Here is a 24,853-nt window from a genome sequence, read left to right as displayed (position 1 = left end):
ATACATGTATATTTGGGCAACTCTAAACCATTTTTAGCACCAGCCTGTAAATATGTTTAATTCAGTGGTACTGCCATGTAAGTTTAACATCAGTCTTCCCCAAATTCACGTTGGGAGCCAAGGTCAAGTGGCTACAAAAGACACTGCATTTTTCTTCTGCTTTGTCTTTATGTTGTTGCTGCATATGACAGGTAGCATATCAAACAACTCTTAAATTAACGTTTATAACAAAAGAATTCTGTATAAGCAGCAATAACATGACATGATAGGAAAAGTGACTCTTGCTGAATATTTCTGCTGTGAAGTTTTAGCTTCATTAGCTTAAATGATATTACAATAAACGCATTGTCCACAAAGAACTTATTTTAAGAGGCTGATAAGAGGACATAAACTATGATTTGGAACATTAAGAGTGTAAATTTTATAAAAATTAGTAATAAAACATGTGCCTCGTTGTAAATTATCTTCAATTTAGAACAACACACCACAGAGATAAGTAACAACTGAAACAGCACGAGTAAACCAGAGCAAGCTCTGGTTTCAGTAACCACAGCTCCCAGTGGATAAAAACTGATTCTGCTCAGCTGACTGAGAGGCTTGTTTTTCTCTGTGATGACAAAACAGGGATTGAAATAATTACCAAATAATTAGATTTGGCTTCTTAAAATAGAAGGATCACAAGAGGAAATCCACGTGGAAAGGGATTTTTGTGTAACCAGGACTGAGCGTCAGTTCTTGACGTGTCTGTTTCTGATTTCGTATACTTTTTCCTATGTTGACATGCTAGAAAGAGCCATATCCACTTTCTGCTGGCCCTCGCATCCTCCACTGTTGTCTGGAGACGTCCTTATGGAAACAGCAGCTTTAAAAAGCTAGAAACCAGATACAACCAGAGGATTAGAGACCAGGAAAATGTTTTTTTTTTCTCTCAGAATACGAAGTGTCCTCCTTACCTCCTTAGGTTTGAGTGCCTGTTAACAGTTATGTCTTTAGGAAACTGATGTGTTACATGTGATACTTTGGAAAACAACTTTCATTGAGACAAACCATCCAGAGTGTTGGTGGTTTGGGTTGTTTTTGGGCAGATGGTTCCCTCTTCATCATCTCTCTAAGCTCCTCCAGCTTCCAGAGTATCAACACTCGATACAGGCAGCCGTAACAAGCTCTGGTTTCTATGGAGACGCCACCTACACAGCCAGCAGTGGAGGCAACACAAATGTGTTCATGATGCCAATCTTCCCCCACCCGCCATCTCCTTCCAGTGTATTAAATGCTGCTGTTTCTTACTCTCCACATGGTGTCTGCCAGCAGGCTCTTTGGGCTCCGCAGAGACTCTGCTGTACAGTTTTTCCTGTCTGAAGCCACAGGTCAGAGCCTCATCATCAGCTCAGCAGACTCGTTAGCTGCTGCAGTCGTTACATAACTCTGTTATTCTGAAGTCTGAGAAGTAATGCGTATCTTCTTCTGGAGTTGAAACCTTCCGGAGTTCAGAGTTTTTGTTTCTTTATGTGTTTGTTTACAGGTCAAACTGCACAGAGATGCTTTTATTAATCCAGTTTTATTTATACAGCGCCAAATCACAGTAACAGTCACCTCAAGGCGCTTTATATGTAAAATAAAGACCCTTCAATAATGTAAAGAAAACCCCAACAATCAGATGACTCACTTATGAGCAAGCATGGTTGACAGTGGGAACAAAAAACTCCCCTTTAACAGGAAGAAACCTCCTGCGGAGCCAGGCTCAAGGAGGGCTGGCCATCTGCAACCGGTTCGGGTTGAGGGGAGGGAGACACGACAAAAGACACCGTGAAAGAGCAGGAATGGGAATAGAGAACTGCTTCCTGGAATCTGAATCGTTAAATTCTTATAAATTTCCATCCTTATGAAAGAGAGCCAGCAAGTCATAAAAAAGGACATTAAAAATTTAAAAAATACAACCTCCACATAACTGATGACACACACAGTGACCTGCAGTCAGTCTGTCCTGCACTCTCATGTTGCACTGTTGCATGTACACTATGTCACAAATCCTAAGAGAGAAGCGCTTATGCCAAACAGCAATATCCTGAGCTAAAACCAAAGCTAACGCAAAGAGACCTAAACTATTGTTGAGGGTCCAAAACATGTTTACAGTCTTGTATAAAAAACGTTTTGGCTTCTATGAGTTGCAGAGTGTGTGAGTGTATCCTTTTGAATGCTGGTAAGGTGTAAAGTTAGGCTGCTTCGATTGACAGATGTGACGATCCAGGCAACTGTAGCTGTAACTGTGAGGAAAATGCATTTGTGGATTGAGCAACAGATTTGAATATGTGTTGGCTATGACTGATTTATTGGCTAAAATGAGTAGTTCTGCCCATAAGCTAGTATGCTTGTATTAGCTGATGAAACACCCAACTAGCATTTGCATTCAGATAGGATTTTTCTACCAATAACTTCCCCTGAACAAATCTGCTATTGAAAAATCATAACATGAGCTGATAATAAGCTCAAAACGTCTCATATGATGTTATGCACCTATTGCTTGAGAGCTGTCTGCCATATCTGACATGATATAACCACCAACTGTATTATGCTGCTGAATCTGAATCTGGCAATCTGCTACGACCAAAACAGTCGTATGGATGCTTTTGGTGTTTGATCCTGTTTGAGAATGACAGGCAGCAACTTCGAGGAACCAAATGCCAGCCAGTAGGGCTGATAGTGCTGTCACCGACTGGTCTCTACGTCTGCGTCTGTAGGGTTTTATTCACCAGACCCTACATCATCACTTCGATTGTCAAACCTCTAAAATTGATTATTTGTTTAATCTTAGATGGTTATCAGTCACATGACAGCAAAACCACATTGTGGGGATTGACTTGATTTAGGAACCAGCCTCAAGTGTTCAACTTTGTTCAGTGTTTTTGTGTCTTTAAAAGTGCATATATCCTGTTCAGAAACCCGTCTTTATTTTGATGTAATCCCAGAGTGACTGTGGTCAAATATTTGCATCAGTGTCTTGCTAGAAACCCAATTTCTCTCTAATACAGTTAAGTTTAGTTAAGGGCACCGTGGAGGAGGATACAAAGTGTTTTTGCACAGCATTGTCTACACCAGACAGTACAAGGCAGCCCAAGTGAGGAAACACCTTCGACAAAGCGGCTTAATTTAGCTCCTCATCACAAAGGAGGAATGTGGGAACTCTGCAGGGCGCAGACAGGATAATTGTTTCACCGCTGCCTGGGCGTCAGAACAACATCGACACAGAAACAAACCATCAGCGAGCAGATGTTTTATAAGCTCTGCTGCTTCTTAGTCTAATAAACCAGGAATTTTTATTCCTTGGTCGGTGATTCGGTTTCACCTAAAACACCTACAGTATGTGTGCGATGGCTCAAATGTGGTCTTTGTTCTTGGAAACGTCACGTATTGTACATCAGGTGTACTGAGTCCCTAGTTTTTAATATCGTTTGGAAACAAACTAACCCAAAGGTTGACTCAGCTGCCCTAAATTATGTTATAAAATTTTATCCTTGGCAACAGAAACTTAGACAAAATATTGTCACAAAATTTTTGTTTGGTTGTGCAACATGATTTAATCTCCCCCCCTCCTGCCCTTTTGTTTATCTTTTTACCATCCGGGCTCCTATATCTTGGAAAAGGCTACAGCATCCACCATCCTACAACAAAAATACTTTTCTTTGGTTCATCTCCAACTTTCCTTCATGATTAAAGCTTAGAGTTCAGGTTACACTGAACCATCCTTTAGTTATTCTCCTTGTCCCGAGTGTATTCCAGTAACTTTTATCTTCTGTTTTCAGTATTTTAAGGAGCTTGGAAAGAAAAGCGACTGGACATCTTTAAGTTTCTTGAAGATGTTTCATCTGAGAAGCTTCTTCAGTTCTAAGACCAAACGGTGAAGAGTCCCAGATTTTAAATCCTGGTTGGAGTTATCCCTTCAGTCTTCAGTAGTTGGCAGTCTTTCTCTGAGAATAGTTCTGTTCAGGACGTTCTTCCTCTCCACTGTTGCCATGTGTTTGCTGAAAGAACCATCTTGGTCTTTAATTATTGAAGCATTTTAAGGATACCACTGTCCAGACTGGGCACTGTATAATTCAAGTTGGAGTGGTTTAAATAACTTTAACCTTATCAAATACTTTTTGATAAGGTTAAGGTTGCATGCTAAAACACGTGAAGCATATTAATTTCTGACCAACATCATATTATTAGCTCTCTGTAATACAGTACCCTTCAGAACCTCATTTAGTGTCACGGTGCATTCAGTTTTGCAGTTTCTGTTTCTTATCAGGGTTTGATTGGTGTGCCACAGCCTGACCCAACATCTCTGTACACGAGGCAAAAACATCAGTAGCTGGGCCGCGGTTACCTGAACACTTTTTTGGCACAAGTGTCAGTTGTTTCCTTCCAGAGGATTTCAGTCCTAGAGTGCAGAAGACTGCTTTATAAGAGAGTTCTGGTGACGTAAAAGCTTTTCTAATACGATGTTGTGTGCATAATTTGGTTTTCCACTGTTATACTAACCTTACCAGTTTGTTCCTTTGGAAAATGTGCATATGAGGATGGCTCAGACACATACTGTAAACCAAATACCCCCAAATAAAGTAACCTGAACCAACGTTTTCTGATGGATTTTTTCGTTTCTGTAGATTTTGCTTCCAAGGAACAGTTTTCGAATGAAGTCTAACGTCTAATTTCTTTTAATTTTTTTGTTTTGAGTGGTCTTCCGTAATAGTTCTTCAGGCTTTCTGAAGATCTTTCAAAGATTTTCTTTGGCTACTTTTCACTCATCTTCAGTCCAGTCCTTGTACCTGATCATTTTCAGGAGTTGTCCTGTTAAGCCACTTAACAGTAATCTATGAATCATTCAAGGACTAAGGGATTGAGACAAAAGTCAACATCCCCCCCAAACCTTTTGGGTTTGATAGACATAAAATAGTATTTTCACCAACAATGTGATTTCTGAAGTCCACAGCAAACAGCATACTCTGACATCTGTGTATAGCACGTCCTTAAAGATAGAAAATTGAGGAAACGGGACAAGTGGAAGACTGAAGAAGAATTAATAGGTCTAGAGAGATGATGAAGTCAGGAGAGGTGCAAAAGTCAGTGTTTGTTCTAGCTCTCCTGACAGCTGTCTGTAAAACATGGAGGCTCTGTCATGGTTTGGGACTATATTTCAGTCAGTGGTGTTGGAGATTTGTCAAAACTGATGGAATTATGAACCCAGAGATCTGTCAGACTTTCATCCACATTTTTAGGCTTAAAAATAGAGCTGCCCCAATGACCCCAAACCCACTGAAAATGCAGTGAAAGTGTACTTGGATAGAGAAAAAAGGAAAACAAAAGCATAGTAGAACACCATCAGTCATTGATTGTCTTCCAGAGCCTGGACCTCCATTACTGAAGCAGTGTGGGATCATCCTTAGAACAGAACAAAAGGCAGCCGACATCCAAAGAGGCTGAATGTCAGTGAAGCCTGGAGAGCTATTCCTTATGAGTACTTAAATTACAAGGAAGCTGTCTGAAAGAGTTGTGGTGCTGTGGAGAATTAATTTGGTCAAATGAACAACTTGATTTTTGTCTTATATTGTTTTTCAATGGATGTTAGAACCTATTTCCCCGTTTTCTTAACATAAAAACAACAAAAAAGGAGGAGTGGCTCAAGACTTATGAGGTCACCAACTGAGCACTAATATGTTAGAGAACATGATAAACATGCTTTTCTCACCAGCTGACATATTTAAAGATGTTCCAATGCTGCCCCCTGGTGGAGGAGTGGAACTATAACCACATTGTTTACCATTTACTGAAAGGGGAAAAGAACCACACACACTATATAGATGCACCACGGAAGCAAAAGATAAGGGGGGGAAAAAAAAGGACGTTAAATTAATTTATTAAAAAAAAAAAAAAAAAAAAAAAAAAAAAAAAAAAGCATTTCTCCACTGAAGCAGAACAAACATTTTTGTTTCCTTTTACTGTTGGTTGAAACATGTACAATCAGGAAGAAAAAAAATAAAAATAAAAAATAAAAAGGAAAAAGACTCGCTGGTTCACCAGAACAGAGCAAAAGTTAATTAAGCAAAAGGGGGGGTTGGGCGGGGTTAGCCAACACCACAACGTCAACACAGCCGGGAAGGACCAGGAGGAGGAGGAGGAGGAGGCGGCGGCGGGTGTGAGGAGAAACAGAAAACAAAAAACAAAAGGGAAAATAAAACACAAACATTCAATTAAGTGCAGGTCTGGTTGGGACAAAGCAGTCTTTTTTTTTCCTCTTCAATTTACATTTAACAACATCTGTTGTCGGACACATGCAAGGTCAACATCTGGAACTACACAAGGAGATTTCATATGCTTATATCGGTTATCTGTGCACGTATTAAAATATGTAGGCGTAACGAAGCAATTTCATACGGATATGTCAGAACGAGGGAAATAAAGTTTATGAAAAAAAGTTACTGCTTCACTGAACAGGAAAAAAAAAAAAAAAAAAAAAAAAAAAAAAAAGAACAAAACCGAAAGTGAGATTTCTATCTTGGTTACCGAAATGTCACCGACCTCACCGTTTTGTACGCTTCCTTTAATTAAATTATTTCTCTTCTAGGTAAGTGAAAACACAGTTTAAAAAAACAAAACAAAAACAAAGACCCTACGCTCCACATTTTGAACAACAAAATACCGCATATCTACGTACAGCTGCGATTAAGGAAGGTCAGTATCATGAGAGGCTAGCTGCCAGAGTTTCAGGAATATTGGCTCCGAGTTGATCCCTTTCTGAAAGTCTAATTTAAATTCATTTTTTTAAATCTAACCACTGAATGCTCATCGCGCTCGCCGCTTGGTTGGTCACGTCACGCTTCCCGACGGGTCAGTGGGGAGAGATGTTCTCTGTTGGCTGCCGGAGTCTCCGATCCGCTCTGAGGTAGACGCGGCAGAAAGGCAGCATCCAGCCTGAGCCGAGTCAGGGCCTCTCCTAGTGGGATCACTTGAGGTCAAAGGTCAGCTCTTAAGTGTTAATTGTTGTTAAGGCTTCCTGTGGTCTCGCTTCAGTCACTCTCCAGTTTCAGGGGCTCAGGGGGGTGGGACACCTACAAGTTCACCTTTGTCCCATTCCTATATTTTCTTCTCAACCCACATTCCAGTCTTTAAAGGGGCAGACAATTTTTTTTAGTTAATCTTTGATGGTGTAAAACAAGATTATCCAAAATGAAAAGGAACAGAATCTTCTCCGTTTGGCACCTCGGGCGGCTGTGGTAGGAGGAGGAGGAGAAACAAAACTAACAACGAGGACGAGAGAGAGAGAGAGAAACTGTGGATTAGGAGGGGGAGCGAGTGGTGGTGGTGGCGCGCTGCGTGTGGAAACGAACTAGTTGGGTTGGCTGCCTTGGTCGTTAGCTGCCGACGAGACTGAATCTGGTGCGCCGGCCGGGGCAGGCTCTTCTTCAGACTTGCTGCGCTTGGCTTCCGGCTGCTCGGCAGGCTGGTCCCCGTTCTGCCGCTTGGTGGGGAGGGAGGCCGAGGCGGAGGCGTGGGCCGCCAGCAAGTGGAGGGGGCTTGCCACAGCTGAGGCTGTTTGGGGGAAACAAGCAGGAAGACGAGGGTTAAAAGAGGAAACACTTCACTGTTGAGCTGTGGTTCAATAACATCTAGAAGCAGAAGGCCTGTGGGATGTGTGGTTTGGATCAGCTGCCGCAAGTGAGCACACCAAAAACCTTTTCAGATCCAGAGGAGGCAGAAAAATTCTCTGTGGCGACGCTGCTGCTGGATCTCGTGTTTAACTTCAATTTGTGTGGTTTGTTCAAAATAGTTCTCATTTATTAGCCTTTGTGAAAGCCAGCCCACTTCCCCCTCCCCTGTAGCATGCTTTATTCTGATTGGAGGCTTCACTAGGGATCTCTCCCTCTAGATGCTGTGGTCATGTTTATAAAGATGATTTAACAGGTTTCAGTAAAATAAGCGTTAGTTTATTTTTTTATTTTGTCCTCTAACATCCAGATGTCAAAATCCAGAAGGAAAAGAATAGTTGCTTAAATGTCCAGTGGCTATTCTGGCACATTACACCAAAAGCAACAAGAGAGCATGCTTGTTTCTAAGCTTCATACCCCATACACCACCAGACGTAAAAGCAATAATGTCTCAGTTCCATCTAAGCATCTAAAACATCTCGACTTGAACCAGCCTTGATGTCCCTGCTAAGTGTTCCTGTGTCTCACCTGAGCTGGAGGGTCCCTGGATGGCAGTGGTGATGCTATGGGTGCCATTCTGTGTGATGGCCTTAACAGGCAGCTGGTGTTGACCCATGGGGGCCTGCTGAACTATGGTAACAGTCTGCAGGGGGGTGGCTGCTTGGGAGCTCTGGATGATCCGACTGGAGGGACCTATAGAGGTGATGGTAGGAACCGTCTCTACTTTGACTGAGGATGAGGAACACAAACACAAACACCGGCTTTAGTGGTGGAAACTCATCACAAGTGTTAGAATGAGGTATGAGCAGGGCTCAGTCAGTTGTGTGACACCAAACAAACACCGAGTGCAAGCGATCAGATCTGCTGAGGCGCTCGGTGTTTGGGGTACAGCAAACAGCGAAATGTTTTCAGAACAACACCGAGGTGACTTTCATGAAGCTGTGCCAAATCCTGGGGCTTCCCCCCCCAACCTTTCTTAACATGACACGTTTGATCATGTGACTTCAAACAACTGTCAAAGTTAAAAAAAAAAGGCAGAATCTCAGATTAGACTGTCACATTTTTGAGAAATTTTCTAATCGGATCACTTGATCCGATTAGAAAGTTGATGCATTCAAAAATACTGCGACCATGAATGGCAGCAGCAGCTGAATGACTGTTTTAAAAGCTGCTTCTTTTAACCAAGTGAAACTTTGGAAGACGTGAAGTCTGGTTCAAGAAATATTGTCACAGAAAATAAATACAAGATTGTCGAATTTCCAAGCTTCTGGTTGAGATGCTAAACTCTTTAGCTCTTGGAAGCAGACTGGGAGTAACCCTTGAAGTTGAGTTTGTCACATATCAGACGTGCTTATAGAACAACGCGAGTGTGTTTGCATCAGAGGTCAGTGATGGTGGTCTCTGCAGCTAACCATGGAAAAACCCAGAAACTACTGAGGTATCAAAACTCGTTATTAAGGCTACAGCGGGGCTCAAATGTCTTCCTGTGGAAAGAGTTAGTCTTTTAAACTTGGTTCTGCTACTAACTCCTTTAATTTCATGTCATTTTATTATGATTACTCATTTTGTTGCACAGTACAAGTCTGTGTAGAGACTTAAACTTTACCTCCTTCCATCGCAGGTTAATGCAAATCTTCCTTTACTTTAGATTCTCTTGTCATTGACTGACTGTGTTGCACAACTAGCCAAAATGAACAAACAGATGGACACTTTGCCATGACATGAGCTCAATCCTTTGACTGGATGAGCTAAAAATGAAAGCGCGTGTTAGAAACTGCTGGAACTGGATCAACATGAAATCAGAGCCTTTAGCTGTTGATAATGAGATAACCCTGCAGCTTAAAGGGTCTCAAATTAAACACAACTTCATGAACCGTCTAAATATTGGTCGCTTATATTAGTCCATCATATTTTTAATCATGACTTTGTTTCTGAGTTGTGGAAGAATAAAAGTTTAAGAGCAAAGCCACTAAATTATCCAGCCTATTAATTAGTTAAAAAGATTCAATGTGGCTAATCACGGTGACCCTCGGCATCTTCGGGCCCACAGAGCACAGTGGGGTTGTAGGAATGCTACAAGCTAGTAAAAATGGCGCCCATGTCTTGTTTGAAGTCTGGCACCTCCTTCGCTGCTCATCTTTTCATTATATGTCAATATTTCGCCAAAATCTTCTTTAAATTAGTAATAAATTAACAACAGTTATTAATACTGATGAAGGAAATCTTTATTTTACATGGTTAGAAGGAAAATCTCTCTTCGGGAAACCATCCCCAAGTCTTGGATTAAGGTAATATTGTGTAATATGGTGAAGAATTGAAGCAGGGTTAGAAGCCAAGCATTTCACTCTGACAAAATTCAAAGCCAAAACACTCCTTGTAGAGAATTTAATGCCCTAGCTGCTGGCTCACCTTTGACCTCTGTGTGCTCTCCATTCTCCTGCGTCTCGCTCTTGATGATGGTGGCTGGCTGGGCGATGACAGTGGCGGGGCTGAGCGACCCTGCGGGGATCTGCTGCAGGACGTGGACAGTCTGGACAGTGGGCTGGGAGGTGCTGGTGCTCACTGGGGAGGCCATGGTGTAAGTCACTGGCTTGATGGTTTGAGGTAACTGACGCTGGACTGCTATGAGTACCGGCTGGTTGTTAACAGGCGAGCCTGGCACAGCAAAAAAAATCGAGGTGCACAGAAGTTTTAACACATCGAACAAGAAACAGAAAAGAGTCGCGCAGTCAGTATGTGTGGCGCAAAGTGTCGTCTCACACCTGGTGTGTTTTGTGCAAAGCGTGCTTCCTTGATCACTGCCAGTTTGGGCTGGACTGCTGTGGTGGACACTGGGGTGGGAGCAGAGGAAGTCTCCAGCTCCAGGGGAACTGGGGAGCCCTCTCGGGAAAGGCTGTCAGGGGTCTGGACACCGCTGGAGTGCGCAGAGAGCACCCCTGAGTGATTGGGAGATGCCGGGGCACTCCTGAGAGTCAGAAGGAGTTGTTGGAATGAGAAAAATCACACCACGTCCGCTAAAATGTACCATTAAATTTGTCACGGGAGGATGCAGCCAAACCTGGAAGAGAGGGGTCCATGTGGGGTCCTGAAGCAGGGGACGCCCCGCGGCCTTCGTTTCCTGAAGGCCTGCTCGATGAGCTTGGCCTCCGAGGACGGGTCTATCCTCCAGAATGAACCTTTGCCGGGCTCCTCCTGCGACCGTGCCACTTTGATAAAATAACGGTTCAGAGACAGATTGTGACGGATCGAGTTCTGCAACAGAGAACAGTCTCGAGTTACTTATTGATGACTGAGGTCACGTGTGTGACCGTCTCTGAGGAATCTGTACACTGAGGCAAAGAAACGCACCTGCCAGCCCTTATCTGCCGTCCTGTAGTAAGGATAGTTCTTTGTGATGTGATTGTAAATTCCATTTAGTGTGAGCTGCTTGTCCGGAGCCAGCGTTATGGCCTGGACTATCAGCTGTGCATAGGAGTACGGAGGTTTGGAGTCGTCCTGTGGGGAAGGGACAGGACGCAGATTTAGACACCAGAGCAAATTACCTGTGCAGCGCACATGAAGCAAGCTTTCAACAGACATGAATACATAACACTGCTGGTTCTCCTAAAGTGACTGTCATTCAGACATGCGTCACTTTTCCCACAGCGACGGAGCGTCGTGATAGATTTCAGCTCCGATGCTGAAGGTATGCAAGAAACTAGACTAGAGACAGCTGCAGGCTGCAAAATAACCTCAGCTGCTGGTAATGTTTGACAAAAGCTCCGAGGAGGACAAGGAGAAGGAGAGAGAGGGAGGAGGAGGAGGAGAAGAAAAAGAAGGAGGAGGAGAAAAGGAGACAAATGCTTCAATCTCATTAATCTGACCGTCACAGCGTCTTCATCTTAGTTTCCACCTTTACATTCATGTTTGCTTCTTTTACAGCAGCGGCTTTAAAAGCTGTAAATTAAAAGCTCGTCACCATTTAGTGCAGCTGAGATGACCAAAAGAGAATCTTTGGTCAGAAGTTAAACTCATCAGGTGTTAATAGGTGAACCTGTAGAAGGACTGTTAATGGCTGCCAGCAGCTGCTTTTATCACTCTCACCATCTGCTTTCAGAGGCATGCAACAGTTGGTTGTTGGCTTCAAGTCTAACGGTTGATCCCGTGGGGGCATCCGCAGAGAGCCTGCAGGCCAGCACGAACTGTGCATCGCAGGTTATACACTCACATACTAATTCAGGGTCGAACCAGGAGGCATTCAGATGCCATCAGGTTAATAAAAAGGTTGTTTCAAGCTGTTTCACTATAAATCACCACACATCACACATACACAAGTCAGTGAACATCAATAATAATTTGCATTTTGAGTTAAAGGATTATAATTTTATATTTCAAGAATCATATTCATGCCCTATTGCATGTTATCCATAAAAGATATCTAGCAAGGAATGAGTTACATAGTCTGAAGTGAAGTGTGACGCAGGAAAGTGAAATAAGTGATTAAATGTTGGACCAAGGCTGAAGTTTGGAGCGGGCTGGGAATTCTCACCTTGGGACTGTCCCCTCCAGAGGCCTCTTTATCGTTCTCAGGCTGGGAGTTGTCGTTTATGAGCTGCAGTTCTGCAGAGCTGACCATGCGACCACCCATCCTGTAGCCTGAGGAGCCCGCACCCCGAGGGCTGGAGGGGCAGGAATTAGCAGCACTGCAGCAACAAAACAAAAGAGGACAGTCAGCTGCCAGGAGATTTTATGCTGAAGCATAAACAGCCAACATTATGTTTGGATTAAACCTCAACATAAGCGCCTGGTATTTTTCAGAAATGGTGTCACTACATTCGCTGGCTCTGCTCATCCGCAGTCTTTGCTGCAGTGACACGCTTTCCGACGACATCTATGCAAATCGCTCTACCACCCAGATCGCACGGGAACACTGCAATCACCACAATCAGGCCTAAAGCAGCGCAGCTTTAAAACCTTAATCAAGTCTAATTATCTGGTGAACAGTGTGAAAAACCAGGGGGCGAACAGGCCTAATGTAAAGGATGATTTGCATATTTCATGTCTGGCTCTGGAGATGCGGGTGCACCAAACAAAAATGCACTGCCTCACGACCCCTGCATATACAGCACCTGCTGCCTCGAGCGTCGGTCTAAATGTTTGTTTCTTAACAGCAGAACACTAATGTTTACATTTTACAGATGGCGTACATGTCAGAAGAAAGCAGCCATCTGGCTGAGAGGATCTGAGTGTGAGAGATGGATCCGCTTTCCTCTCCGAGCCCTGTGGCTGGAGGACTAAGCTTAAGCTGATCAATATACAGTGAACATGTCGAGGTCAGCTGACACCTTAAGGTAAACTAAGGCAGCGTGGGAGAGCGTTCTATAACCCTGTGCACTGATCCAGGATCAGCCACTAATGTAATCTTCAGTTAAATTGACTGAATATTGATTTTTGCTTATTAAAATAATTCTAGTACATACAAACATACAAGTTTGTTTACACGTAAGAGAGTTTGTCCCAGTTTTAACTCTTTTCCATCGTTGCCTGTGTCGGGTCAACTCATAGTTTTTTTTAAAAACACATTTTTTTGAATTCTCCCACATTTAAATTCAGGGTTCTCTTATTAACACGCCTCTCTCCTGCATAAATCTATGCAATATGCACTCTGGTTAAATACCCAGCATTCACCTGTGAGGCACATTAGAATTTGCATATTTAAGCCATTTAAAAAAAAATAAATTCAGACTTCAATCCCACATCTACTGCTGAATACATCATTTCCAGTAATGAATACCTAATGGTGCCAGTAGGCGATGGCAGAGGACTCATTAGGTGAGCAATGTTTTCTGGAATGTTGATGGTCAGCGGGGAGATCTGGGGCTGCACTGGCTTCACGGGGGACTCGGGCGCCTCTCGCTTCACTTTCTTCCCGCTGGACAGGGCCGTAAATGCGATCTTGATGTTTGTGCTGGGGAACCTGAACGTGCACCTGCAAAACAGGGAACCCACAGAATTTTAAAAACTCAGCAGCTGTCAATGAAAACTGTAATTCACAGGTGACATGAACCTCTGACATTCTTGGTTTAGAGGTTTGTGAGGTATTATTCAGCGCTCAAACTCATTTACACATAAAGCACGCCAACGTCTGTCAATGAACAGAAGTTTTAACTGCACATTGAATCGCAGAGATCACAACATAAGAAGAAGCACAATTACAACAGTAAGTCTTCAATATTTTCAAATTCTTTTACAAACATGATTGGGAAATGTTGCTGTAGCAAATGAAAGAAATCTGTCAATGCGATTCCTTAAATTGTAAGAAATAAGTGGAAAAAAAAAGAAGAAACTTTGTCATTTAACGATTCATCTGTTGCTCAATGACTTTGATGCAGCACGAACAGCCACACGCCATGAAGCTCCCAGCACAGCTTTTGTGCCGATGCCGGCGGAGGATTGGAGCTCTGCGCTTATAGAGTCAGAGTGCTGGTGGAGTTGCGTTGGTCCTCAGACATTCCACGATCAACTCTGAGCTTTATTGTTGCAAAGAGAAAAAATTTAAGAGTGAAGAAATTTAACAGACTTGTTGCAACAGCAGCATCCTATTGCAGTACCACACTCAAATTCAGCAAACTCTTTAGCGTGACCCCGTCTTTCACAAAGGTTTGTACAGGCAGACTGCACAGCTGAGTGTGTGATTGTATACATGATGCAGCAGCAGGAGTTCAAAGATTCAGACAGGTGTGGTCCAGAGGTTGTGAATTTTAGACTGGCGGATATAGGAGATCTAAAGAAATCCCAACAGCTGTGGATCTCACAGCTGTTTACTCATTTTCAGATTTTTTATTTTAAACTACAGGATAAACAGAAATACTGAGTGTTGGTTTACATAAACAGTTACACAACGTATACAAAACTGCATATGAAGAACAAGAGGGACTAATGTTATAGAGTGCTGCTGGAACAGGAAAGGAATGAGCATGTCATTGACCCTCAAACTGTCTGGGGGGGGAAAAAAAAAGAAGTTGTGGGTGTGAGAGTTGACAACAATGAATGGGCTGAGATCCTCCGAGAACTCTGAGGATACGCCTTATACAGCCATACAGTGACTATCATGAAAATCACAGTTTGCACAGCACACACGAAAGCCTGCTTCATAAAACAAAACTAAATATTGGACGGGTAATTATTAATTAAAATCCCAGCAGTTATAGCTCAGGAAGTTATTTAAGACCGTCACATCAGCCACATGTAATATGCAAACAGTGTGGGACTTAATTCACTCATCTGTTTTATCCAGCTTCCTTGCAGCCTTCATTTATTTTCCCAGATTGCCTTCCAACTCGCTGCAGGAAATGCAGAAATTGTTGTTGGTGCATCGTCAAATGAGGAAGTGTTCAATCGACTGTGGTCTCTTCGATTCTAGGTTAGATCTGCTACATGTTCCGTTTTTCTCTTAGTGAACGAGGTTATCGCTGCTCTTTTCATTACTACAAAAATACATATATAATAACAACGTTGCTTTTGCTGATGGTCCAGTCCATGGGAATCAAAGGCTGCCAATTCCTTTGATCGTGGCAGCGGGGCTTTTACGCACCTCAAAAAACTAATAAAAATACAAACAGTTACACCAGTTATCCAGAACTGATAAAGACATGGCATCAATACAATCTTTTCAACATCCGTCCCTATACTGCTGAACATCATCCGAGGAGTAATCAGGCGTTTTGGGAAACCGTTCAGTGTTCAACAAAAGACTGAAGTTTTATTATTGAAACTGTGGTATCACAGTTAGGCTCTCTTGCTGTTGGTTCATTCAGTCTTTATCTAGTTCAGGAGTGGCACCTGCAGTAGATCCCATTTTTTATAATAACGTATTAAATTTTGTCCAATTCATTTCAGCCCATCACAAACACACACCTGCCTGGTTAATGCAACAAGAGTAATGTATTCAGATGTATTTAGTGCTTAAGATTACAAGTCACATTTAAACCATACATTAACTTACATCAATGGCCAACAGCCTCACCAGTCGCCTAATAGGCACGTCTTCGATACATGAGGGAAATCTCTATAGGTAAGGCCACTGTGTTGCTCAACTCTGTTATTGATGCTTAAAAGTTGGTTCTGAACTCAAGCGACCAGATGCACCAACTGGACATTACCAAGTCTCAACATATGTACAAGAAATCCCAATGAGACCCAAACGGCTCCCTGTCAGACAGCTCTGTGAGCACAGAAGCCCCACTCACCCACTGTTCAAATCTTTTTTCGAGGGGCAGCTTAATCACAAGCGAGTGATTAAAAAGAGGAGCTAAAACAAGCCGTTTCAGTCGGCGGATGAACCGCAGGCCTCACCGAGGCCCAGGATTACCTCAGTTTCACCAACCGGCTGGCTGTTGCCTAACACCTGCATTGAAAATTTTTCATTTGTGATTTGTAGCAGCTATGAAGGACGAAAGAAGAAGAAAAGACAATTTCACTGACACAGAAATTGGAAAATAAGGGAAGTAAGACTAAGAACACACTGGATGGGAAGCGGTCCAACACTCGGTCAGGAAATAAATACACCATTAAGCTGCGTTCTGACTGAAAACAATGCAACCACCTAAGCAAGGAAAAGACAGACAAATATAAAACCTTGCAGTTACTATTAATCCAATCTATGAACGTGAAGTTATGACTGACGCTCAAGTTCGTGCAAAAAAAAAAAAAAAAAAAATCTTAGAAACTAAGATTTCAAGTGGATGTTTTTAATGAAACGATTCTGGATTTGACAGCAGCTTCACGGCTGCCGTACACGAGAGGAGATGAAGGGAAAGAGTCGAGGAGGAGGTCTCGCAGCAGTCACAGTCTGATTAGAAAGAACTCTTCTAAATGGCTGCCTGACGCCCTGGAGACCGTGCAGGGACACATTTTACTTAGCTGAAGTCTGCCAGGCACAGCAGGGTTTTTTCTGCCAGGCCCTCACTGAGCTGGCATCTGCTGAGAGAACTCTATCCTCGACACCTACATCTCAAATTAGCTTTGTCGCTAACAGGAGGAGACTGAAACACTTTTTGGAGCCTGGCTGGTGAGGTGAGGGGGGACGCTTTGATTATTCATGCACCCTTTCCAGGAAGGGTTGTGCCTTCCCTGTAGATCTGTTAAAGATATAGAAGATCCTTAAATAAACATCAGACACTTTCAGCGAGTAGCAACTGACAGGGTGGGAACAATGAAATCTAAATATATCAGTAAATCATAAAATCTTAAAAATAATTTGGTTGCTTTGTCTTCGCTGCACACCATCCTGCTGTCAATGAACACTGCTGCATTTTGAAATATATATGATACTTATTCTGCTTTCTATACTGCACAGGTAGGCCATTAATCAGCTGGTTAATCAACGGTCAGAAAGTAGCAGTAGTATAGAAGGAAACCATTTTGATAATTTAACAAATGTCTTAATTTACAGTGGGAGTATTTTTAAGGTACTGTTTGACCAAAGTTCAATTCAATTTGATGATATTTACAGCACAAAATTCCAACAACATCAGCTCAGTGGGTTATATTGTGAGGTAAAGACCCTGCAATAACACAGAGAAAACCCCAACAATCAAATGACTCCCTATGAGCAAGCACTATGCGACAGTGGGAAGGCAAAACTCCCGTTTAACAGGAAGAATCATCTGGCACAGCGAGACTCAGGGAGGGGCGGTCATCTCCCGCGACCAGTTGGGGGGTGAAGTTAAGCAAACATGTTAAGGAGGTCTTGAAGCCTCTAACCAAGCAACCAGTGTTTGTTGTTAATAATCGCGGTGCACAACTTTAAAAGTGTAGCAGTAGAAAAACTAGCAACACGCAGCTAGCGTACATGGCACGTGTCGGGAAAGTTTGTCAGTCACATAATTTATGCAGCAGCAAGGAATCTAAGTTGTAGCCCGAAACTCCTTTTAACCCTACGCTGTAATTTCCACGCAACAATAACTTAACAGTTGTGATGTAAGGTTACGAGGACCTGGTAACAACAACAAGTTGGGACAGATTTCCCGCAGAAGTGTAAATCCAGCCGGACTCTGAACTTTGACCTAGTTCCACAGCACTAACATTGACCACATAACAACAGGTTTCCATGGTGCTATAACAGCATTTATACATTAATGGAACCATTAATGTTTTTTTCCCCCTGTCATACATTGAGACTGCTCCAGTTGTGGATGCTAACAGAAATTGCCGCCAATGTCAATGTGCTTACTATTTGTTGGAGCCAAAAATGAACTTTTGTCCTACTTTTAGCTCTGTATGATGTTAGTGAGGGTTATCACTAATATGATGACAGCTCTGGCTGCCCGAATCGAAACCCCCACCTACCTGCTGTTCATATTTTTTGCTTGCTAAGGGTAACCAATCTGATGAAAGTTGGCTTACGAGGAATTTAAGTTCAGCAGGGTTACTGCGTTTGCTATCTGTTAGCAGTCGGGGGATGGGCCGTGTACCTGCAGAGATGGAAGCAGCGAGCAAAGTATGTGGAACAACCAGTCGGTGGGCCTCTCGTACTTGTGCTGTTGTTGGTCCATCAGCCAGCCGTGGAGAAGAGCGAAGCTACTGTATAAAAAAAATAAAAGAGCTGAATTTCAAATGTTCACTGCAGCCACTGTCTGTGCTTTTCATTCTGTATTTTTTGATCTCGGAAACTTCCGCCCCACAGTCCTCCCATTCCCTTCCTGCCCACATGTCAACCAATTAGCATTCGACAGACGCATTTATCATCAGCTTCCAGCGACGTGCAGTTAAGATTCTGAAGTGCACTGAATGAACCCAGACGCTGTACAAGGTATGGACTGTGATGACAGGGGCTACTTCACTCTTGATCCACAAGTAAAATTACAGAGTTTCAAAAAAGGATGAACGCAGGCCACAAACACTATGCTGAGAGGATTTAACACATCGTCACATTTACCAGACAAACTGCTGCCAGTCACAGACACAGTAGTGACATAAACTTTAAGGACCAGCAGGTAAGTTTCAAATATGTTCCGAAGAATTTTAGGTAATGAACAAAAACGTTAACATCCAATCAGAATCAATCTGTCATTTCTGCTCATGACTAAATAAACAGATTAGAAAAATATCAAACATTTCTGTGTTGTTTGAAATGATCAGAGGTGGCCTAATTTCAGAGGTAACAAAATGACATTGTTTGCAAGACACAAAGTAACAAGTGCTAATCACCTCGGCTACTCTAATATCCATTTTCACAGTCTGAATGAGGCTCAGAGAGGGGAAAGCTGTTTACGGTATCCAACACCCCCCTTCTAACATGCAATCACAGAAGCCTTTTTTTCTCATTTTCCTCTGTGTGAATAATGAGGCTTCAACTCCAAATGCTCAGTTGCTACGCTGCTAAGCTGTGAGGACGGCAACAAACAAAGCTGGTTTCGCTGAAGACTTTCGCTTGATGTTCACCCCCACCCAGCCTGCACAAGAGAATGTAAACAAAAGAAGACAGGAAGAGCACCAACTTGGAGTGAATTTTGGGGTGTGGGAGAGGACAGGGAAGGGGGAGGGAGGATGGGAAAGGGAAGGCTGTTGCTTTTTTGTTCACTCCGTTTACATCACCAAAAAGGAATCCCTGGAATACAACCGACCTGTCCCCTGAGCCGCGGCTCTACGAGTTCTCTCATGCTGTCAATCTGCTTCCTCAGCTACACCCGTCTTATCGTGGGCAGCGAGGCTCTTTTAAGGGTCTTCTGTGACATGAAGGTTACTTTTAAAACACGTGAGCACGAGCTGGGTGGTGTTCCATTCATGGAAGTCGTATTAACCGCGATTATAAGCTCACAGTTGGCCTGATCAATATGAGAATTTGACACCCCTGCTGTTCCTTCCTTGATCCTTGTAGGCCTTTTACATTTGGGAATGCACTGATGTTTGTATGTAGGGCTGCCACAAACGATTATTTTGATAGTCGACTAGTCACCGATTATTTTTGCGATTAGTCGACTAATCAGATCATCATCCATTGGACGTAAAACTACAGCTTATTGCACCAGCAGCATCTGCTCTTATATAACTATCATTAGCTTACAGCTTTAAGTGTTTAAGGTCTGTGCTAACTAAAAATAAAGACAAGATGATAGTTTATTAAATTTTAATGAAATTTGCAGATTGTTTCGGTGAAGTTTAATAAACTCCTTGCTATCTAAAATATAACAGGACACTGGAGTATATTCTCCAGCATCTCACACTTCTGATAATCAGCTGTCTGCTTGACGTTTATTCAGCTGTGTAAAAACTATAACTTTAATCTCAGACAAACTGATTTACTCAGGAACAAATAAAATACTAAAAAAAAAAAAAAAGCCAAACAATAACATTTTAAGTTATCTAAGTGACTCATATATATTTAACCTGAGTAGCGAAAGACGGCGGTGGGTTTGAAAACGATTTGCGGGGAGTCCGGTGTTCTCACGGCGCTAGTGAGCCTAGCCCCCGGCTAGCTAACGAGCTAGTGGGTAACAGATGTCTCCGAAAACGTCGGAGCGCTTTTGAAAATATGCGGTGTCTTGATAAACTGAGCAGATATTTGAGGTTTACACAGCTACATTCTCGCCTGAAAATATGTTAAACGTTTATTTTGTGACCCAGAAAGAATAATAAGAGTAACATTAAAACTAACTAGCTGCCGCCATTGTTGGAAACTGAGCTGGGCCGCGCTATGAATTCTGGGACACAGCTGCTTCTTCTTCTTCGGGGTTTAACGGTAGCTGACATCATTGTACATGCAATGCTGCCATCTTCTGTTTCAGTCCGTTATTACACTCTTAAATCCTGCCACTTATTCCTGCGTCTTTTGTGATCGTACAAAGTTTCAAACGACGCGTCGACTATTAAATCAGTCGTCGACGATTTTGATAGTCGACGTAATCGTGACTAGTCGACAAATCGTGGCAGCCCTATTTGTATCCTGCCGAAAAAGAGCAGTGCAGAAATGTATTCAGCTTTCAAGCACATGCCTGCAGAAAAGATTTTTCTGCAAAGGGACAATTTGGAAATTGCTTCAAGTCAAAACAAGTCCGTGTTGTGTAAAACGTGTTTTCATATTGAGATATTGCACAATAGCTGAGAGCAGTGTGCAAAGTCTGACCAGAGCTGGCAGAAGTTTGCAGGCTTGTCGACATTGCCGGGCACTGCAGTGAATAAACTAAACACTTTCTGGCACGCTTAAATCCCAGATAACTGCTTTGGCAAAATGGAAACCAGGAGTTTTTTTTTTCTTTCTTTAAACCGAATCACACGCAAAAGGCTGACTGAATACTTTCTGTTCAAGGAAAAATATGTATCGTTGTTTTCCCTCTCTTCTTCTTACAAGGCTGAAATTACACCCAAAATAAAATCACACTAAAAGTTCTTTAGTCTTGTATTTTCTGATCATTTCATTTTGACATTTTGTTTTAAATTCGCTTTAGTTTCAGTTGCTTTCCAGACTGGGTTTACTCAATTCAGTCTAGTTTTTATTGTTTAAAACTGATTTGTTTTAGTTTTGGTTGTAATTTTATCTAATTATGTTTTTTACTGACTATAGTATGGATGGTATTCAGCACAGGTAAGGTTTGGAAAAATCTGGGTTGAATACAATACACTAAAAACAGCACATTTTTAAGACATTTCACAAACTTGCAATTTTTAAAATTAAAAATTAATACTCTACATATATTTTTCAAAGTTTACCAAATTGTTTCAGAGATTTACATATATTATTGTATAGAAATTTTAAAAAGGGTGTCCAGCAACAAATATTTATGTTGAAGGTGAGTTTCGGATAGTAATTAAAATATTACTTATTTTAATTGTTGGGTCTCTTCACAGATCAGAAACGTTTCGAGGTGATGTCTTCAAATACTTCATTTCTAAAATTCATATATATTTTAGATTTCATTCATCAGTAGAAAAAAAAATGTAAATAAAGTAAATAATCACATGACAAAATAAAGTGACACCATTATGAAAACCGAATCAGTACAAATGAAGGAATGATCGTTAAAACTAGCACATTTTGGGAACTGGCCAATTAAATTAAACAATAAATGACTTTTTTTTTTTTTAACCATAACTGAGCATTTAAAACATTGATTTACTGGTATGGCTATTTCCTGGCTAGGGCTGGTTTTTGGCATATATATTTCAATATTTGGCATTTAAAAAAAGAAAGGGAAAAAAAAAAACAAAAACAAAAAAAACAGACAGTTGTCCCCACTCTGGGCTGGTCAGCAGTGTAGCTCCTACAAATCTGCCAGAATGAGTACATGTCAGGGGTAAAAAGCCCGGAGCCCAGAATAGCACATTCAGCAGAGCTGTGTTTAAAGGTAAGGTAGCGGTTATCAATGAAGTTGCAATAAACATCACAATGTGACCATGCAGCTCCACAACCCCGCTCCTTTTGAACAGCTTCCCCATTACACTGAAATCCAGAATAATGAACTTTCCTGCAGTAACATTTGGTGAAGGCTGGGCTCCACCTATGATTTGGAGGCTAGCCTATCCTACCATTTCTATATTAGTAGACTGTAGGCAATATTATTTTTAAGCTTGCTATATTACTTTTATATAATTTTTTTTGAGGAGTGGTTTAACTGGAAATGTGTATCGAGTCCTTATACCAGTTATCAGTTTCCATAATTACTAATAATTCATAGCCAATTCACCAGTTCTGAAAATGCCAAATCAGTACCCCCAAAAAATAATGCCTTAAAAAAATATTACCTGTAAGTGTGTCTGTATAAACAACATGGGCTACATTCATACAGGGATTTACTGGAACAAAGAAACCAAACTGAAGTACCAATCAGACCTGTCCCCGGTCTGGCTGATAGAGTATTTCACAAGAAAACAACGTCATCAAGCCTAATAGTTAAACAATGGCGAGAAGCAGGCTACAACCTGCAACTCGGAAACCAGCCTCTCAGGACATCAATGTATGTCAGAAAAGACGTGAATATCGTGTTTAACAGTTGGATGGCACACACAGCTGTCATGACCTCCATATGTGCGGACCGAGGTCAAAGGTCCTGCAGGTTGAGCTGCTGTGAGCAGACAGGGCGGGGACGCCAGGTTTGTTTACGTTTAGGGGTCAAACAGAAGCTCCATTCACAAGTACAGGGAGGCTACAGCTAACCGCTAACTAACGTGTTGACATGGCCGAAATGACGGATGTTTACAGTATCACGAGAATGCATTTCTCGCTTAAGGGTGCCCACGTGACAGAAAGAGAAAAAACCACTACCATTCAATGTCAACAACAGCGTCCCCGTAGCTACGAGTTAAGTTGATTATTTTTAGCTAACTAGGTTAACTAGCTAACTATGGCTGAAATGTGGCAGTTAGGCAGGCGGCTAAATAACACTGCTGCTAACAAAAATGTCAACAAAGAAAAATGGCATTGGGAACAGGATGCGGGGTTCTTGCTAACATGCTAAAACACGTGGTGCTGTCGACTCCACTGCTAGCCTACATAAACCCAATGTTGTTAACTTTAGCCGCCTGGCTGCTGCAGATGGGAGCCCACATGTTCACTGAGAGGGGTAACTTACATTCGTGGTAGCTGCAGAGGAGGGGCGCCCCGTCTGAGGAACACTCCGTCTACAAACACCCCGTTTTTACCCAGACATTTCAGGTAAAAATCTCCGGTGCTGTCGTCGGTGAATATCTCCAGATGCCTCCGCGAGATGAAGCTGGAGTGGCCCATGCTCACGTCCACGGAGCCCTGCGACGAGTTCCGGCCGATGGTCACAGAGCGCTTTTTCATCATGTATTCGAATTCACGGCCCTCGAGCCGGGCAACCGGCCCAGACGATCCGCTCACCACAGCCATGTTCGGGTTAAAGTCTCTAAACGCCAAAAATACCAGGGGGAAACTAAAGCACTGGAGTACGGACGCCCGACTGTGGTCCTTCAGAGGCGCGTGTAAATAAAGCAAAACTACAAGAGGGGCATCAAATTCAAAACAGGAATCTAAAGGGGAACATGCGAGGCCAGGGACAGCGGCTCCGACCCACCGCCGAGAGAAAGGCTAGCTACCAAATCGAGCAAGGGGAGGATATGGCTTTACTGACAGCGCTAAAAGCCAATCACGAGCAGGGAAGCTGGTGCGGTTCCGCGTCTCCGACCAATCACACGCGAGAATTAATCCGAGGACAGATTCAAGGTCGGTTGAGGGGCCCATATGGCTGGGTGGAGAGCTGCAAGCTGCGGGGGGACGAAAAACGAGCAAAGGAGCGGATCGATGGCTCTACACGTGCAATCAGTCGCAGCAATCACCCCCTCTACCGATGATCTATAATCTGCGAGTGTGCGTCGATATAATCGATTAATCGAGGATCCAGGGCGAGAATCTGACGCTTATATTGTGGGAGTTTGAAGGATTTAGCTCGGCACGGTCTGCGAGGGGTATCAGCGCAAAGCCACCATGCGCCGTTTCTCTTCCTCCTCCACTACAGAATCCACGCCTGGTTTTGCGCAACGCTTCCTTTGCAGCATCTTGTTACTTTGTAATATGAGGTTAGATATATTTTTAAGTGATTATAGTTACGCTTTGTAATCAGTACACACATCTGGCGGCCATCACAGACAGGCAGACCTCATTTTGGTTTGCTGCAGCTTTGTAGCCCCGCGCTGTAACGGTTTGCAGGTGAATGACCCCTCCATCTGCATGCCACTTGTTTGTAAACAGTGGCTGGCACAGGCGCGCACGAGACTAGTCAATGTCTCTGTCAGACATCTGATCGGGTGCGAAGTGATAATTAGGTGTTAACAGCCTGTGGGTGCATCCACGAGGTAAAGCCAAGGTTAGTTAACATATCAATGGTTTGAATACACAGTTGGTCAGAGTGTTGGGAAAGTTTAACAAAAGGAAAATGCTGGAATCTGCAGCAGTTTAAGCAAACAGATGATCAAGAATGAAGGAGAAAAAGCTTGGAAATCCACATTTATGCAGTAATAAAGATTCAGTTTTATTTTGTGGACTTGATAATATAGCCTTTAGTCCCGGATGGCATATCACAGAACATCAAGAGGCTAAAGTAAACTTTGGGTCGCTCACTTTGAGGGTTGCTTGAGACAAAATTACAGCTGTTGGCTTATGTGGTGCTGTACGCTTGGGTCCACCCTTCGTTCTCCCAATGCTTTGTCTATTTTTTTTAAAAATTGAAATA

At 42.6% G+C, this 24,853-nt stretch overlaps 1 protein-coding gene across 1 annotated transcript; it reads right to left on the bottom strand.

Annotated features, from left to right (window-relative positions):
- Positions 1 to 5,880: 5,880 nt before the first annotated feature.
- On the bottom strand, positions 5,881 to 23,735 carry foxk2b (forkhead box K2b). Its single transcript, XM_085272145.1, has 9 exons — positions 23,234 to 23,735; positions 13,459 to 13,653; positions 12,214 to 12,367; positions 11,034 to 11,180; positions 10,744 to 10,937; positions 10,448 to 10,650; positions 10,095 to 10,340; positions 8,214 to 8,414; positions 5,881 to 7,569 (listed from the first exon to the last, which is right to left on the bottom strand). Exons 1-9 carry the CDS (start codon positions 23,512 to 23,514, stop codon positions 7,367 to 7,369), a joined length of 1,824 nt encoding a protein of 607 aa, XP_085128271.1. The 5' UTR covers positions 23,515 to 23,735; the 3' UTR covers positions 5,881 to 7,366.
- Positions 23,736 to 24,853: the final 1,118 nt, after the last annotated feature.

This window comes from Mchenga conophoros, linkage group LG4 (assembly GCF_057382185.1).
Source record: "Mchenga conophoros isolate Kocher_MC1m ecotype Shallow Benthic linkage group LG4, M_conophoros_male_GT1.1, whole genome shotgun sequence".
In the NCBI taxonomy this organism is placed as follows: Eukaryota; Metazoa; Chordata; class Actinopteri; order Cichliformes; family Cichlidae; genus Mchenga; species Mchenga conophoros.
The sequence above is the reverse complement of the archived record's forward strand: the minus strand, read 5'-3'. Positions and strand labels throughout refer to the sequence as shown.

Bases quoted from the DNA above. Each gene is read 5' to 3' on its own strand.
- foxk2b (XM_085272145.1), bottom strand. From the start codon at position 23,514: ATGGCTGTGGTGAGCGGATCGTCTGGGCCGGTTGCCCGGCTCGAGGGC. The intron at 11,181-12,213 runs GTGAGAATTCCC...CCTTCCCCACAG, and splicing joins CTGGAGGGGACAGTCCCAAG to GACGACTCCAAACCTCCGTA. The intron at 8,415-10,094 runs GTGAGCCAGCAG...CCTCATCCTCAG, and splicing joins AGAGCACACAGAGGTCAAAG to TCAAAGTAGAGACGGTTCCT.